Below are 13,575 nucleotides of genomic sequence, written 5' to 3' on the forward strand. Positions count from 1 at the left end.
GAGAAAATATAGTATTCCGGAGGCTTATCTCACTTGGTGGCAATTGTGGGTGTGTAATTGAAATCCGAGTTGATCATTAGAGGTTCACAGAGATGCTGAATAGCCCAGTGTTCAGTGGTCTCTGCCAGCCACCGCCAATTTACATTAAAGGCTTGATTCCTCCTCCAGCCCACTTCTCAGCCCCTGGGAAATCTCGGTGCTTATCCCTCGTTTGCGAGGACGGTCGAGTGAGAGGAAAAGCCTTTTCTGGCTCTGCTGTGGCCGCTGCCCGGGCTGAGCCGGGATGTTGCTCCTCTCTGTCCGTGGGCATTTGCGGGGGGTTCAGCGCCAGCCCCACGCCCAGCTCCCCCATCCCAAAGGGACAGTCAGGCTCGGCCCGCCCTTCCCGAAACTGTTACTTTTTCATGTCAAATTAGTTGTGTTTGAGGGGTTTTTGTGGTGGTGTTTTTCTTTTTTTCCTTTTTTTTTTTTCATTTTTAAAATTTGTTTTGTTTTGTGACTTTTTTTTTTTTTTTTTTAGTGGTTTTGTTTTGTTTTGTTTTGTTTTGTTTTGTTTTGTTTTGTTCTGTTTTTCCACCCATGAATGAGAGGAGCCAGAGGTGTGGTCTCCCGGGAAGCGAAGAGAAAACTGGATTAGGGGCCAAAGAGCTACAAAGCGATCGGGGAAATTACACTTGTTTGGGAGCAAAGCGTAAATATTAGAGCGACAATAATAACAATAACTGCCTGCCGGGAGCCAAGGAGCCTTAGGGTGGAGGATTAAACGTCATGTGCAAATGCTGTCAGCTGTGCTGGCAGAGAGACACCAGTCCGGAAAGAAGAGCCAGCGGTGCCTTCGTCCCAAATTCCCTTGGGGCCGCTCTGCCACCCTTTCTCCGCGGTGTTTGTGTGACCCTCCGAGCCAAGGATCCGCATCCCTGCACAGTCCCTGGCCCTCCCCCTTCCCCCTCCCATCGCAAAGAAGGGACCGGCTGATCGTTTTCCCATCCCGGGCCGGCCCTTGGGAGCTGAGGGAATTCGGGAATGCCCCGGGCTCTCTCGGCGGCGGCTCAGGTGCCGGTGAGCGGCTGCAAACGGGTTTGGGGACAGCGGGGCTGCTGCTCCCCGCGCTGCGGCACCGGCGCAGGTGACCCAGGGTCCCCGTGCTGGGGAGCGGGGAGGTGACCGGGAGAGCCCGGAGAGGCCGCCGGAGCCCCGGTTCAGCCCCGCCCGGAGCCCCGCGGTGCCCGGCGGCCCCGCCGGAGGTGAGAGATGCGGCAGCGGCAGGGTAGTGCCTGGGCAGGGGCAGGGGACCCGCAGCCGGACCCGCAGCCGGACCCCGCAGCCGGACCCCGCAGCCGGACCCACAGCCGGACCCGCAGCCGGACCCGCAGCCGGACCCACAGCCGGACCCCGCAGCCGGACCCCGCAGCCGGACCCCGCAGCCGGACCCCGCAGCCGGACCCGCAGCCGGACCCGCAGCCGGACCCCGCAGCCGGACCCACAGCCGGACCCACAGCCGGACCCTGCAGCCTCTCCTCGGCCTCTCGGCCCGGCTCCGGCCGCCGCTGCCCCCGCGCTCGTGGAGCGGAGTTTGGGGGGGTTTGAGCGGAGCAGCCCGGGCCGCCCGCCGTGCCCGTGTTTAAGGGATCGAGGAGATATTTTCACACCTCAAACCGCCGCCCCCCTCTCCCCTCCAGCCCCCATCGCCTTGATTTAGCCCTTGGTAATTAATTTGGCATTTCAGAATAGCTACTGGGCTGGATAATGGCCTCATTCATCTCCCCAGCCTAATCTGAACAGAATCTGGAAGAAAAGCTTTCAGAAAGACAGAAACTGCCATTCGGCAACTGCTCAAAAGAACTGTCACTCCAGGGGAATAAATCGCTCCTGATTATTTCAACCCGGGTCTTCTCTGCTTTTCCAGCCGCTCCCGGTCCCGCCGGGGAACGGCCCCCCGAGCGCCGAGCACGAGAAGAGCCGCTCGGGCCTTCCCCCTCCCTTCCGCAGGCCCGGGCCGTGCAGGGGGAGGTGGGCGAGGAGCAGCGCATTGTTCCCGGGGAGGAGGACGAGCTCCGGCACCCGGAGCCATTTGACTTTTAAAACAGGCTCCGAGCGCCGGGGCCGCCTTTCCCGCGGCTGGAATAAAACTCCTCCCGGTTCTCGGGCCGCGGGACCTCTCCCGGGACAAACGGGGGACAACGGGGCCGCACGGGGGCGGGCCGAGCTCCGGGCGGGGACCGGGGGACCGCGGATGATGGATGCTCCGGTGTGGTCCAGCGGTTCTCCGCTCTCGGGGCAGGTACGGGAGATGCTCCCGTGCTGGTCCCATCAGTGTTCCGGCCCCGGTGCTGGTCCCATCAGTGTTCTGGTCCCGGTGCCGGTCCCATCAGTGTTCCGGCCCCGGTGTTGGTCCCATCAGTGTTCTGGTCCCGGTGTTGGTCCCATCAGTGTTCTGGTCCCGGTGCCGGTCCCATCAGTGTTCCGGCCCCGGTGCTGGTACCGGAGATGCTTCGGCGTCTCAGCGGGGCTGACTTCGGCAGGACAGGAGGGAGTCCCGAGGCAGGACAGGCCCGGGAGTGGCTGGTGCTCCATGATAGGAAAGTCAGATTCGAAGTGGGGGGCACGGGCTGCTTCCCCGAGCATCCCCCGCTCCATCCTCCCGGGACGGCCCCGGAAGGGCCCGGCAGACTCGGGCCCGAGCTGTGCCTCGGTCCCCGCGGAGCTGCTTACACGCATTTAATAGCTCGAGGGCGAGGTAATTAGAGGAGAAAGCCTCAGTAAATCACGTTAATGACCGCAAGAGCCATTACAAACCCCGGGGGTTGTGAAACGCCGAACAAACCCAGCGAGAGGGGCAGCAGGGAGGCGAGAGCCGCGGCCGCGGGAAGGGCGGCGGGCAGCGCGGAGCCCCGCGCTCGGCAGCGCCGGAGGTTGTTAAATTAACACCCCGCTAATGGGATTAGGCGGCACCTCGGCCTTGCGGGGGACTCCCGCGGCGGGCAGCTTTCCTGAGATTCACCCCAAGTTTTGCGGTGAGGCGGGGAAGGACCCTGCGGGCTGTGAGGGGCCGCCGGGCGACCTTGGGAAACCCTCCCGGGGTTTAGAGCAGCGCGGACATTTCAGCCCTGCCCTGGGCACTGGGGGCATTCCCGGGGCCGCCAGAGGGTCCGGGGGGTTCCGGAGCAACCGGAGCCAAACCCGCACCTTTCCCCGGAGTAAGGAGGGGCCGGGCAGCGGCACCGGCTGCCCCCCGAGCGGGCCCCTGGCGCAGCGCCCGTCCCCCGGTCCCTCTGCAGCCCCGGCCACGGGCGGCCACGGAACCCGCGGTGACAGCTGGCCCCGGACACGCGTGGTGGAAGGAAAAGCGCCGGGCGAGTAAAGCGGAGGATCACAAACGATGAGCGGAGATGCTCGCGGCGGGCACCTGCGGGGCTCTGTGCGCCCGAGCTCGGGCTCTGGGTTCCCATCCCCGCCGTCCGCACCCGCCCGGAGCTGGGGACGGCCCGCACAGGGCCGGGATGTCCCGGGGCCTCCCGCAGCCTCTGGCCCGGCTCGGCCCGCAGGGTCCGGGACAGCTCGGTCTGAGTTATCCCGATCCCTCCGTCCCAGAGCTGGACGGGAGCGCACCCCCCATCCCAATTCTGCAAATGAGGCAGCGATTCGCGAGTGGGGCCAGGACTTCCTCCGGGGCTGGGGTATCCAGGGGCTGCCCCTGAGTGTCCCGGGGTGGCTCGGGTGGGACCAGAGGGGCCGGACACCCCCGGTCCCATCCGCACACACCCCTCCTGCTCCCGGCGATGGAGGGCGCGGCAGCGGCACGGAGGGGCTGCTTCCCGGGGAAGAGTTAACAAATCCCGGGAGCGGCGGGGCTCGGGGAGCGGCTGGGGGGGGGTCCGGGGGGAGCGATGGGGGCAGGGAGGCTGCGGAGCCCCCGCTGCCCTGCAGGGAAGGCGGTTGCATTGCCAAAGACGCCCCGCTGGGCTAGCAGGCCCGGGAGCAGATTAATCAGGCACTAATTCAATTTACAACAACCACTTTTATTCAGCTCGGTGGCAAGGAATTCAAAGCGGGGAGAGGGGCGGGCGGAGAGGAGGGGGCGGAGGCCGGGCCGGGGCTCGCCGCTGCCCGGGCAGCCCCCGAACCCTCGAGGGGACCGAGCCGCAGTGCCAGGGCCCGGCCGCTTGAGTGACACGGCGTGGGCAGCGCTCCGAGAGAGGGCACCTCCGTTGGAAAAATAAAAGTGCCCTTTTAATTAAAGAGGGAGAGAAGGGGGGCGAGCGGGGCGGCCGGGAGCCCAGGGAGGGAAACTCTCGGCTCGCTCCCTGCACCGTCTCTCGGGATCTCGGTACCGGGGGTCGGCAGGGGGGGTGGGAAGGGCAGCGCGGGGCTGGGCCACGGCCCGGTGCGGGACAAGTGCGGCCCTTTAACCCCTGCATCGCCGGCAAAGCTGGTGCCCCGTCTGTGCCGGGGCCATGACAGAGACACTGCCTCTCCTCGCCGAGATCAGCCCCCTAAAACAACCTGCCGAGGCTCGCCAGGCCCGCTAGTTCCCGTGCTGTGTTTCCCGCATTAAACTTCCCCGGCAGCGGGATTTCTGTCCCAGGGGCGAGGGCCGGTGCCCCTTCGGCCCAGCTGAGGGGTCAGTCCGTGTCTGGAGAGGGGAGGGGAGGCCAGCAGGGACCAGGTGGGAGATGTCCCCATCCTGAACCCCCCGGCGTCCCCACAGGTGGGCGTGGGGCTCCTCCCGGCCGCTTCCCCCTTCTTTCGAGGAGCATCCCCAGCTGCAGGGCCCGGGGGGGGGCCCGGCTCCCCCAGCGCCTTCGGGGGCGCGGAGGAACGGGGGTGAGGGCGAGGGCCCCTGCCCGGCTCCTCGGGGCGGCTCGGGAGCCCCGCGGAGGAACCGGCGCCCATCGCGGCGGTGTCGAGGCGGGCTCCGTCCCACTCCCATCCCCCGCGCCCTCCCCGAGGCCTGTGCGCGTCTCTGGCTGAGCCGCCAGTGGATGTCGTTGTTCTGTTCCTTGAGCGCGATGTCGCTCCTTTAGCATGACCTCAAACGCGGCGGGGGCTGGGACCGCCAGTCATTCTCCGTGCGAGGGCCGGGGCGGGAGGCAGGCGGGACCCAGCCCCGCCGCCAGCCCCACTTTTGTGGTGCCGCCGCCGTCGCGGTCTCCCCTTTCTCCGCGGGGCTGGCCGCGGGGCGGGCGATGCTCCGGGCTCCCTGAGCCGCCGCACCGCTTCCCCGGCCCAGGCGCCCCGCGGAGCGGCGCGGTCGAGCGGCGGCTCCCCGGCGCTGCCCCGCGTCCCCCTCCCCGCCGTGCCCACGCAGGTCGCGCAGGATGCCGCGGAGGGGAGCGGAGGCGCCGCTGGCCCTGCTGCTGGCGGCGGCGTGGCTGGCGCAGCCCCTGCGCGGCGGCTACCGCGGCGTGAGCGTGTTCGCCGTGCAGAACGCGCAGCCCGACCCCTGCTACGACGAGCACGGGCTGCCCCGCCGCTGCATCCCCGACTTCGTCAACTCGGCCTTCGGGAAGGAGGTGAAGGTGTCCAGCACCTGCGGGAAGCCGCCGTCGCGGTACTGCGTGGTGACGGAGAAGGGCGAGGAGCAGGTCCGCACCTGCCACCTCTGCAACGCCTCCGACCCCAAGCGCGCCCACCCGCCCTCCTTCCTCACGGACCTCAACAACCCGCACAACCTGACCTGCTGGCAGTCCGACAGCTACGTCCAGTACCCCCACAACGTCACCCTCACCCTCTCCCTCGGCAAGAAATTCGAGGTGACCTACGTCAGCCTGCAGTTCTGCTCGCCGCGCCCCGAGTCCATGGCCATCCACAAGTCCATGGACTACGGCAAGACCTGGGTGCCTTTCCAGTTCTACTCCACGCAGTGCCGCAAGATGTACAACAAGCCGAGCCGCGCCGCCATCACGAAGCAGAACGAGCAGGAGGCGGTGTGCACCGACTCGCACACCGACGTGCGGCCCCTCTCCGGCGGCCTCATCGCCTTCAGCACCCTGGACGGCCGCCCCACCGCCCACGACTTCGACAACTCGCCCGTGCTGCAGGACTGGGTGACGGCCACCGACATCAGGGTGACCTTCAGCCGCCTGCACACCTTCGGCGACGAGAGCGAGGACGACTCCGAGCTGGCCCGCGACTCCTACTTCTACGCCGTGTCCGACTTGCAGGTCGGCGGGCGCTGCAAGTGCAACGGGCACGCGTCGCGCTGCGTCCGGGACCGCGACGACAGCCTGGTGTGCGACTGCAAGCACAACACGGCCGGCCCCGAGTGCGACCGCTGCAAACCCTTCCACTACGACCGGCCCTGGCAGCGAGCGACCGCCCGCGAGGCCAACGAGTGCGTGGGTGAGTCCCGGCCGCTCCGGTACCGGGGGGAGAGGGACCGGGACGGGGAGCGGAGGTCCCCGGGGGGCACGGGGAGGGAGGGCAGAGCGGAGGAGCCGCGGGGAGCGGCAGCGAAAGGCACGGGGACATCCAGGGACACGGGAAGCCGTTCAGGGACACGCAGGGAGATGGAGAACAGGGTTAGGAGGAGGACGGTGAGGTATCGGTACACATGAGGACGGGACACCGAGGGACCGTGGAGCGGGGATGTGAAGGCACCCGGGAGCGCCGGGGATGGGACGCTGAGGCGCCCTGCAGCTCAAAGCAGGGGACATTGTGGTACTCGGGGGCTCGCTGGTGACAACACCGAGGGACCTCCAGGTGCAGAACAGCTGGCACGGGGAACCCGGGACCACCGGGCAGGGCACGGGAGTTTGGGGCAGGGGACACCGAGACGTGGGACGGGGACACCGGAGGCACCCGGCGGCGCAGGACGGGGTTAGCGGGGGACTCCGATGGGCAGAGCAAGGGGAGGCTCGGAAACGCCAGGCAGGAAAACCCAAGGAGCTCCGCAGAGGGGATAAGAGGCATTCAGAATTCCGGGAAAACGCCGTTCGTGTCCGGGGAGGCGCGGAGGGGCCCTGGCTGGCCGGGCAGGGTCTCCGGTGCCGGGCACGTCCCGGCCGGGGGGCCGCAGCCCAGAGCCCGGCTCCGCTCCGGGGATCCCGGGGCTGCCCCGGGACACGGGCTCGGAGCCGCCGCAGAGCCCGAGAGGCTCCGCTCGGGCGGGACCGGGACGGGCTCTCTCCTTTCCCGGGGAGGGAAGGCGGCCGGGAGCAGGGCAGGGAAGCCGGGCAAAGCCTCCAGCTCCGTCCCTGCACCCTCAGGAGGTGCGGGCGGCCCTGGGAGGCGGCGGCGGGGACTTGAACGAGCCCCGGGGCCAAATGAGGACCGGGCAGCAGCAGTTTCGTTCCATCTCCAGCGAGAAACGCGCCGTGCCGGCTGTCCCGGGGCGGACACCGAGCGTCCCTCGCCTCTGCCGGGGGGATAAGAGTTGAGGGTTTGGGGAGTTCTTCCCCACACATCCCGCAGAACCTTCCTCCGGTTTTCCACCCCCGCTTCCCTGCGGGCTCCCCGCGCCCTGCCGCTCCTCTACTCGCGGTTTAGGGGCCGGTGCTCAGCCGTGTGCCCGTGGGGACCCGATCCCGGGGATGGGATTCCCGGCCTGGGCTCGGCTCCCCGCGCCGGGACCCCCCGGCCCCGCGGAGCGCAGCCCCGGCCCCGCCGCCGCCTTGTTTACACGGAAAACACGGCCCCGTCTTCCAAAATATTTGCAGCTCCGACGATAGGAAAAAACCCTCGCCGAGCGGCCGGGGTTGGCCGCCGATTTTTTCCCTTTTCTTTTTTTTTTTTTTTTTTTTCCCCAAATCACAATCAGATGTGTCCCTTGCGGAGAGCGCAATTTCTTCGCCGGCGTCTCCAGCAGGGAGGCACGGCCAAGCCGGGTTATCAGGCGGGGACAGGGGCTCGCTCCCGCGGCCCGGTGGCAGCGGGGCACAGGCGGTGGCGGCTCCGGGGACGGGCGCGGGGTCCCGGCACGCTCGGGGCGATGCTCGGCCCCCGGCCGGGCTCCCGTCGGGCCGGGGGAAGCGGCCGGGAGGTCCCCGGAGAGAGCGGCGGGTGCCCCGAGGCTGCCGGGGTCAGCTCCGGGTTTGCTTTTCCGCCGTCCCGCGGGTCCCGGCAGCTCCCGGGATCGGAGCTCCGGGTCTCCCTTACTCCCCAGAGCCGCCCCTGGCCCAGCAGCGAGGCCAGGGGGGCAGGAGGGCTGCGGCTCTCCCAGCCTCAGCGCCGCTCCTGCCTGCAGAGTCCCCGCTCTCAGCGGTGCCGTGAATTTCGGTGCGGTCTCGAGGCGCTACCGGACCCCCGGTCTACTCTGCGGGATGCCCAAATGCTCCTGAAAACCCTTCTAATTCGGTTAGTGCGCTGGCGCCGTGCTCCTACCGTCCTTCTCCCTTCCAATTTATTTCCAATAAAAGGGAAGCAAGTTCCCAGTTTCCAGTAAAATATGTCACTTTTATGCCAGGCTTTGCATTTCAGACCGTGCGCAGCCCCAGCCGCGTCAGGCTTCTGCAAACGAAAATCGCTCTGGTTTTCCCTTTTCCACCGGCTTTGCTGGGAAGTCAACGTTTTGCAAGGATGAAGCTACCGTAAAACAATTTTTCCCGCAGCCCGGCCCCGCTGCTCCTTCCCTGGGGCAGCACCTATCAGTCCGTAAAAGCAGCCACGGCCAAAACCCCCGCGCCGCCCAGCCGAGCCCACACGGCCCGGAGTAATCCCCGCAGATAAAGATCACAATAACCCCATTCAGCTCCCACCCCCTCGCTCATGACCGCCGGCCCACCCCGGTTTCTCTCCCAAATCCCCAGAGAAAGTCAGGCCGGGGGTCAGCGGAGCCGCCTGCGCCGGGCAGGGCCAGGGGACGAGCGGGAGCTGCGCCCAGCGCTGCACGGGGATCAGAGCGGCCCGAGCCGCCGTGCTGAGGGGAAGGTGAATCGGACAAACCGGCTGAATTTGCACCAGCCAGCGGTGGGAGAACTGGTTGCTTTTTTTGGTCTATATTTTTTTTTTCCCAACTGAATTTCCTTTTTTTTTTTTCCCCTTTTTTTTTTTTTTTTTCTTTTTTTTTTTTTTCCTGGAGAACCGTTGGGAGCTTTATTTTATTTTATTTTAATTTTCCTTTTCATCCAAGGAGAAAAATCGTAGAACGCGTCTGCTTTGCTTAAAAAATTTGGGTGTTTTTCTTTGGTAAGCCCATTTCCCCTGCCAAAACGGAATCTTTGTTCCTATTCATGCTTATTTGGGGCTGAAAAAGAAATGCTCCGGAGTTTCTGACAGAAAGTCAAAATTTCCCACGGGAACGGTTTTTGCCAGACAGATCGAATTTTTCTTCATAGCTCCTTGCGATATCCCGGCGCTGCGCGTGGAGAGGACGGGGCTCGTCCCAAGGAGATGAGATGTTCTCCAGGGATCTGCTCCTGCAGGGCTTTTCGCAGCTCCAGGTTCCCACCGGCTTCACCTGGCAAGTAACTCATCCACGTAGAGCTTGGCCTTGCGGTCCGGCTTTGGCCGGGCGCCTGGGAGCCGGAGCGCTCCAGGGAGGACTCAGCTTGGAGGAGAGCTCGGAGGTCTGTTCTCCATCCTGCGCCTCTCCAGCGCCGCTGGGCCGGCTCGCTGCTCAGGTCCGGCCCGAGCCCCCTTCTCCAGCCCGGTTTGTGCTGCTGCGGCTTCCAGCTCCCCCGGGAGAGCAGACTGCAGCTGGGAAAGCTCTGAGCTAAAACGCCGTCAGAGCTCAGCTGCCGGTGCGGGGAAATGCGGGCGGGGTCTTTGATCAGATTTAACATCACTGAATTACCGCGGGCAGCGTTCCGCGGTTTCTCCGCGATCGCGGCGCCGTTTGGAGCGCTGGGGATGAACCGGACCAGCGCCCTCGCTCCGGTTTGCACAGAGCACCTTCGCCTGGGATCAGGCGCTGCTGGCCAAGGCTGGGTCTCGTCCCGCTGACAGCTGAGCTCCAGACTCGGTTCCCAGCGCCGGATCCCCGCGGCCTTTCCCCCGCGGAGGCCGGGGATGCTCCCGGCACCCGCACGTGTTCCTGACGTCAGCGGTGGCCGCAGGTGCCGGGCGCCGCTCGGGTTTTGGCCCTCCGCGATGCCTTGAGAGCGTTTAACAAAGCGGGGAGCGAGCGCGGGGAGAGAAAGGAAACACATTGTGTTCCCAGATAGGGGATTTGGCACAGGCAGCGCGGGGAGCCTGGCGCTGGACAGGCTCTGCTCCGCTGCCGGAGGGTTCCCAGGCCGGGATGTGTCTCATGTCAGAGCAATTTCCGAGCAAGTTTCTCATTCGGCGGAAAGGAAACTTCGCCTCGGACAAGGAGCTGACCGGGAACTCTGCGAGAAGCGCCCGTCAAACCCTCCCGATGGAAAACTTCCCTCCGGTCAAACCCGGGGCTTTGTCACCTCCGTGGTGGTCCAGGGAGGCACCTGCAGGGCAGCGCTCGCTGAAACACCGAGCGGGGCCCCTCATCACAACCAGCGAAATCAAATCCTCCCACACAGCCAGCTCCTCTCGCTCCGCTCCCGCGGAGGGATGGGAGGGAGGGATTTCATGCCAGGGAGTTCCCGGTGTCCCTTGTTAAATTCAGGGAGTCCCTTTCCTTTTCCCTGCATTAATCTCCTCCACCTCAGAAGTTTTCCCAGTTCCCGTCCTGTGTGTAGCCATTCTCCCCAGGCTGGCACGGTGGGGTGCTGGGGACCCCCATGAGATGATTCCTTCTCCTTGGCCTCCAAACGGAGGAGGGAGCAGAGCTGGTGGCGGCTTTGGCGCTGGACAGTCCCTGCAGGGATTGCTGTGGCGCCAGTGCCCGTCCGCAGGGTCCAGGCACCCCTGGAGCCGGGCAGAGTGGGGGCCAGGGCCAGGCCTGGGCTGCCAGGGGCTGACAATGGCTCACAGGGGCCGGGATGCATCCGGCCAGGAGGGGCTGGACTGTTAGGAGATGTCCTTTCTGCCTTCTCCTCTCCCGTGGTGGCTCAGGGCTCTGCAGATGGTTTATCCTGAGGGGACAGAGGGACAGAGGCGCTGGCTGCAGCGGTGGGAAGGGACTGGCAGGGACCTGGGCACACAGGGGCACATCCACCGCACCCTCTGCCCCGTCAGCTCCGTGGTGACATGGGAGTCAGGGGAATTAAATGGTTTTGCAAATCCCTCTGTGAGGAGAAAAGGGGTCTGAGTGTCCCCATGCTCACCCTGCTTATGGCCACGTCTGCTCGAGAGGGATGGGGAAAGTTTCAAGCATCCATCCATCCCTTCCTTTTTGCTTGGAGAAACAGCCACATCCCCAGCCTGAGCAGAGAGGCTCTGAGCAGGAACCCCAGGGTCCCACAGAGGATCCCCAGGGTCCCACAGAGGATCCCCAGGGTCTCATAGAGGATCCCCAGGGTCCCAAAGAGAATCCCCAGGGTCCCACAGAGGATCCCCAGGGTCCCACAGAGGATCCCTGGAGTCCCTCAGAGGATCCCCTTGGTCCCAGAGCAGGATCCCCCCTGTGTAACCTCCTTTGTCCGCCCGAGGCTGTCGCTGGTGCCTGGATGTGGCAGCACAACACAGCTCTGCTGTGCTGGATCCAGCCAGGGTTCTGGGGGGTTTTTGGAGCCGCTCTGTGGTGGTGCTGCCCTGAAGATAACAGCAATGTTCATAATTTCCGAAATCCAGGTTTGTCCTGGCCTCAACTTCCCCATTTATAGGGAGCAAAGGGAAGGGGGCTCTGTAAAATCCTTCGGACTGGGTTGAGAAAGGCACGAAGCATTACTGCAGCATCCTCATGCTCAGGAAACTGCAGCTGGGGAAGCTGCACCAGCAACTGCAGCAGACCCTGCAAGGGCCGGACTTCTGGCGGCTCCACTGCCATCCAGGGAGCCTCAGGCCCTTTCCAGGCGCTGCTGGTGCAGCTCCCAGCGGATTGTGCCGCACGAGCAGGGGGAGCTGTATTGCTGAGCAGATGGGTGCTGTAGCCATAGAAATCCTCGCTCCCGGAGCTGCTGAGGCTCCCATTGTAGCCTCCCAAGGGAGCCTCGCATGGGCAGAGCTTTCTCACAGGCTTTTATTCTCAGGAAGCTTAAAGTTAAACTGATTTCCAACAGAAAGGTTTTTACACCAACAAACAAACAAACAAAAAAGCGCAGTTAAGGCTAAAACAAAACCAGGCTTGGCACTCCCGGGTTGGACACTTGCCTTCCCTTGAGCTTGTCCACGGCTAATCTCTGCCCTCCTCTTTCTGGGCCAAATCATGTCATCCTTATTCAGCCTCCGCTGTCCTCGCCTCGCAAGCTCCCTGTGCCTGCCCGGGGGGACGTGCTGCCTCTGCAGGGACGCAGCAAAAAGCACCCGAGGGCTCTGGAATCCCCCCTCCCTGTAAAAGCACTCCCGGGAGTCTGGGATTTCTGTCTGGCCTGTGAAGTGGCGGCAGTTGGGCACACGAATTTGTCTCTGTATTCCTAATTTATCTCCCCTTCATCCTCAGGGGTGGGAGATGGATTTTTGTGACCACCGAGGGTTGATGCCTTTTTGGCCTTATCCCTCTCCTGCCTCCCTTTTGTGACACCCGGGTTTTTGGAAGCGGTTTTGGAAGCTCCTGTGTTTTTTATGGGACTGCAGGATTTCACTCCAGGGAGCTCCCGGTGTCTCTTATTAAATTTCGATGGTTCCTTTTCTCTGCCCTGATCGATCACCTCCACGTCAAAAGACTTCCCGGTTCCCATCCTGTGTGTAACCGTTCTGGGGTTGGGCTGTGCAAGCAGAGTTTTATCGAGGGCTTTCTGGAGGATTTCGGGGTGCTGGGGTGCGGTTTTTCCTCCACCACCACATCTGCTCCGTCCCCAGGCTGCCTCCGGAGCAGCGGCCGCCCTTCGGCCTCTGCCGCTGCCAGCGGGAATTTCGGCTTTGCATGAGCCGAGCTCCCGTGCCAGCATCGTGCCCGATCCGCGCTGCTCCCCGCACGGAGCGGCCGCGGCCGGGGCTGGCACGGCTCCGCCCGGCTCTGCTGCCCGGCGGGACGGGACAAGCTCGGGCGTGAGCGGGGTCAAAGCACGGCACAGGGACGGGGATGGGACAGGGATGGGACCGGGACAGGGACAGGGATGGGACAGGGACCGGGATGGGACCGGGATGGGACAGGGAGAGGGACAGGGACCGGGACAGGGACCGGGACAGGGACAGGGACAGGGACCGGGACAATCCCGGCTCTGCCCGCGGCAGACTCGTCCCCGCTGATGGCGCTCCGAAGAGTCCCGAGAGCTGCGATGGGGCCGGCTGGAGTGACAGGCAGGCTTTTAAAGAGATATCTGGATAATGGATTTGGTTTATAAGGGGATTAGGATGCCCTGGGGACTGATAAGGAGACAGGGAGGCTGCTCCTGCTCTCAGCCAGGGCAGCCGCGGAGGTTTTTGGAGAGAAGGGAAGGGAACGGGGGCTCGGCCGCTCCCGCTCCATCCCAGGCAGAGGGACCAGCAGCACGGAGGGGCTCATCCCCACACTGAGAGAGAGTTTGCTTTCGGCTCAGCGGAAAACGGGGAATTAATGTTGGAGGGGGGGAAAAATCCCATCTTCTTTTGGGAGATACGGAAGAAACAGATCCTGACCCGGCAGAGCACGGGAATGGAAGAGACACTCAGCTCTGCTGGGAGATGAATTTACGGGAG

The 13,575-nt window shown here is 64.5% G+C and overlaps 1 protein-coding gene across 1 annotated transcript in view; it reads left to right on the forward strand.

The window, feature by feature from the left end:
• Window positions 1–5,318: 5,318 nt before the first annotated feature.
• Window positions 5,319–13,575, forward strand: part of NTN1 (netrin 1) — an 86,214-nt gene continuing 77,957 nt past the window's right edge. Inside the window, exon 1 of the mRNA XM_040081623.1 lies at window positions 5,319–6,342. Coding sequence (XP_039937557.1) covers window positions 5,319–6,342 — 1,024 coding nt within the window. The remainder of the gene's footprint in view (window positions 6,343–13,575) is intronic.

The sequence above is a fragment of the Hirundo rustica genome, chromosome 18 (genome assembly GCF_015227805.2).
Source record: "Hirundo rustica isolate bHirRus1 chromosome 18, bHirRus1.pri.v3, whole genome shotgun sequence".
NCBI classification, from domain to species: Eukaryota; Metazoa; Chordata; class Aves; order Passeriformes; family Hirundinidae; genus Hirundo; species Hirundo rustica.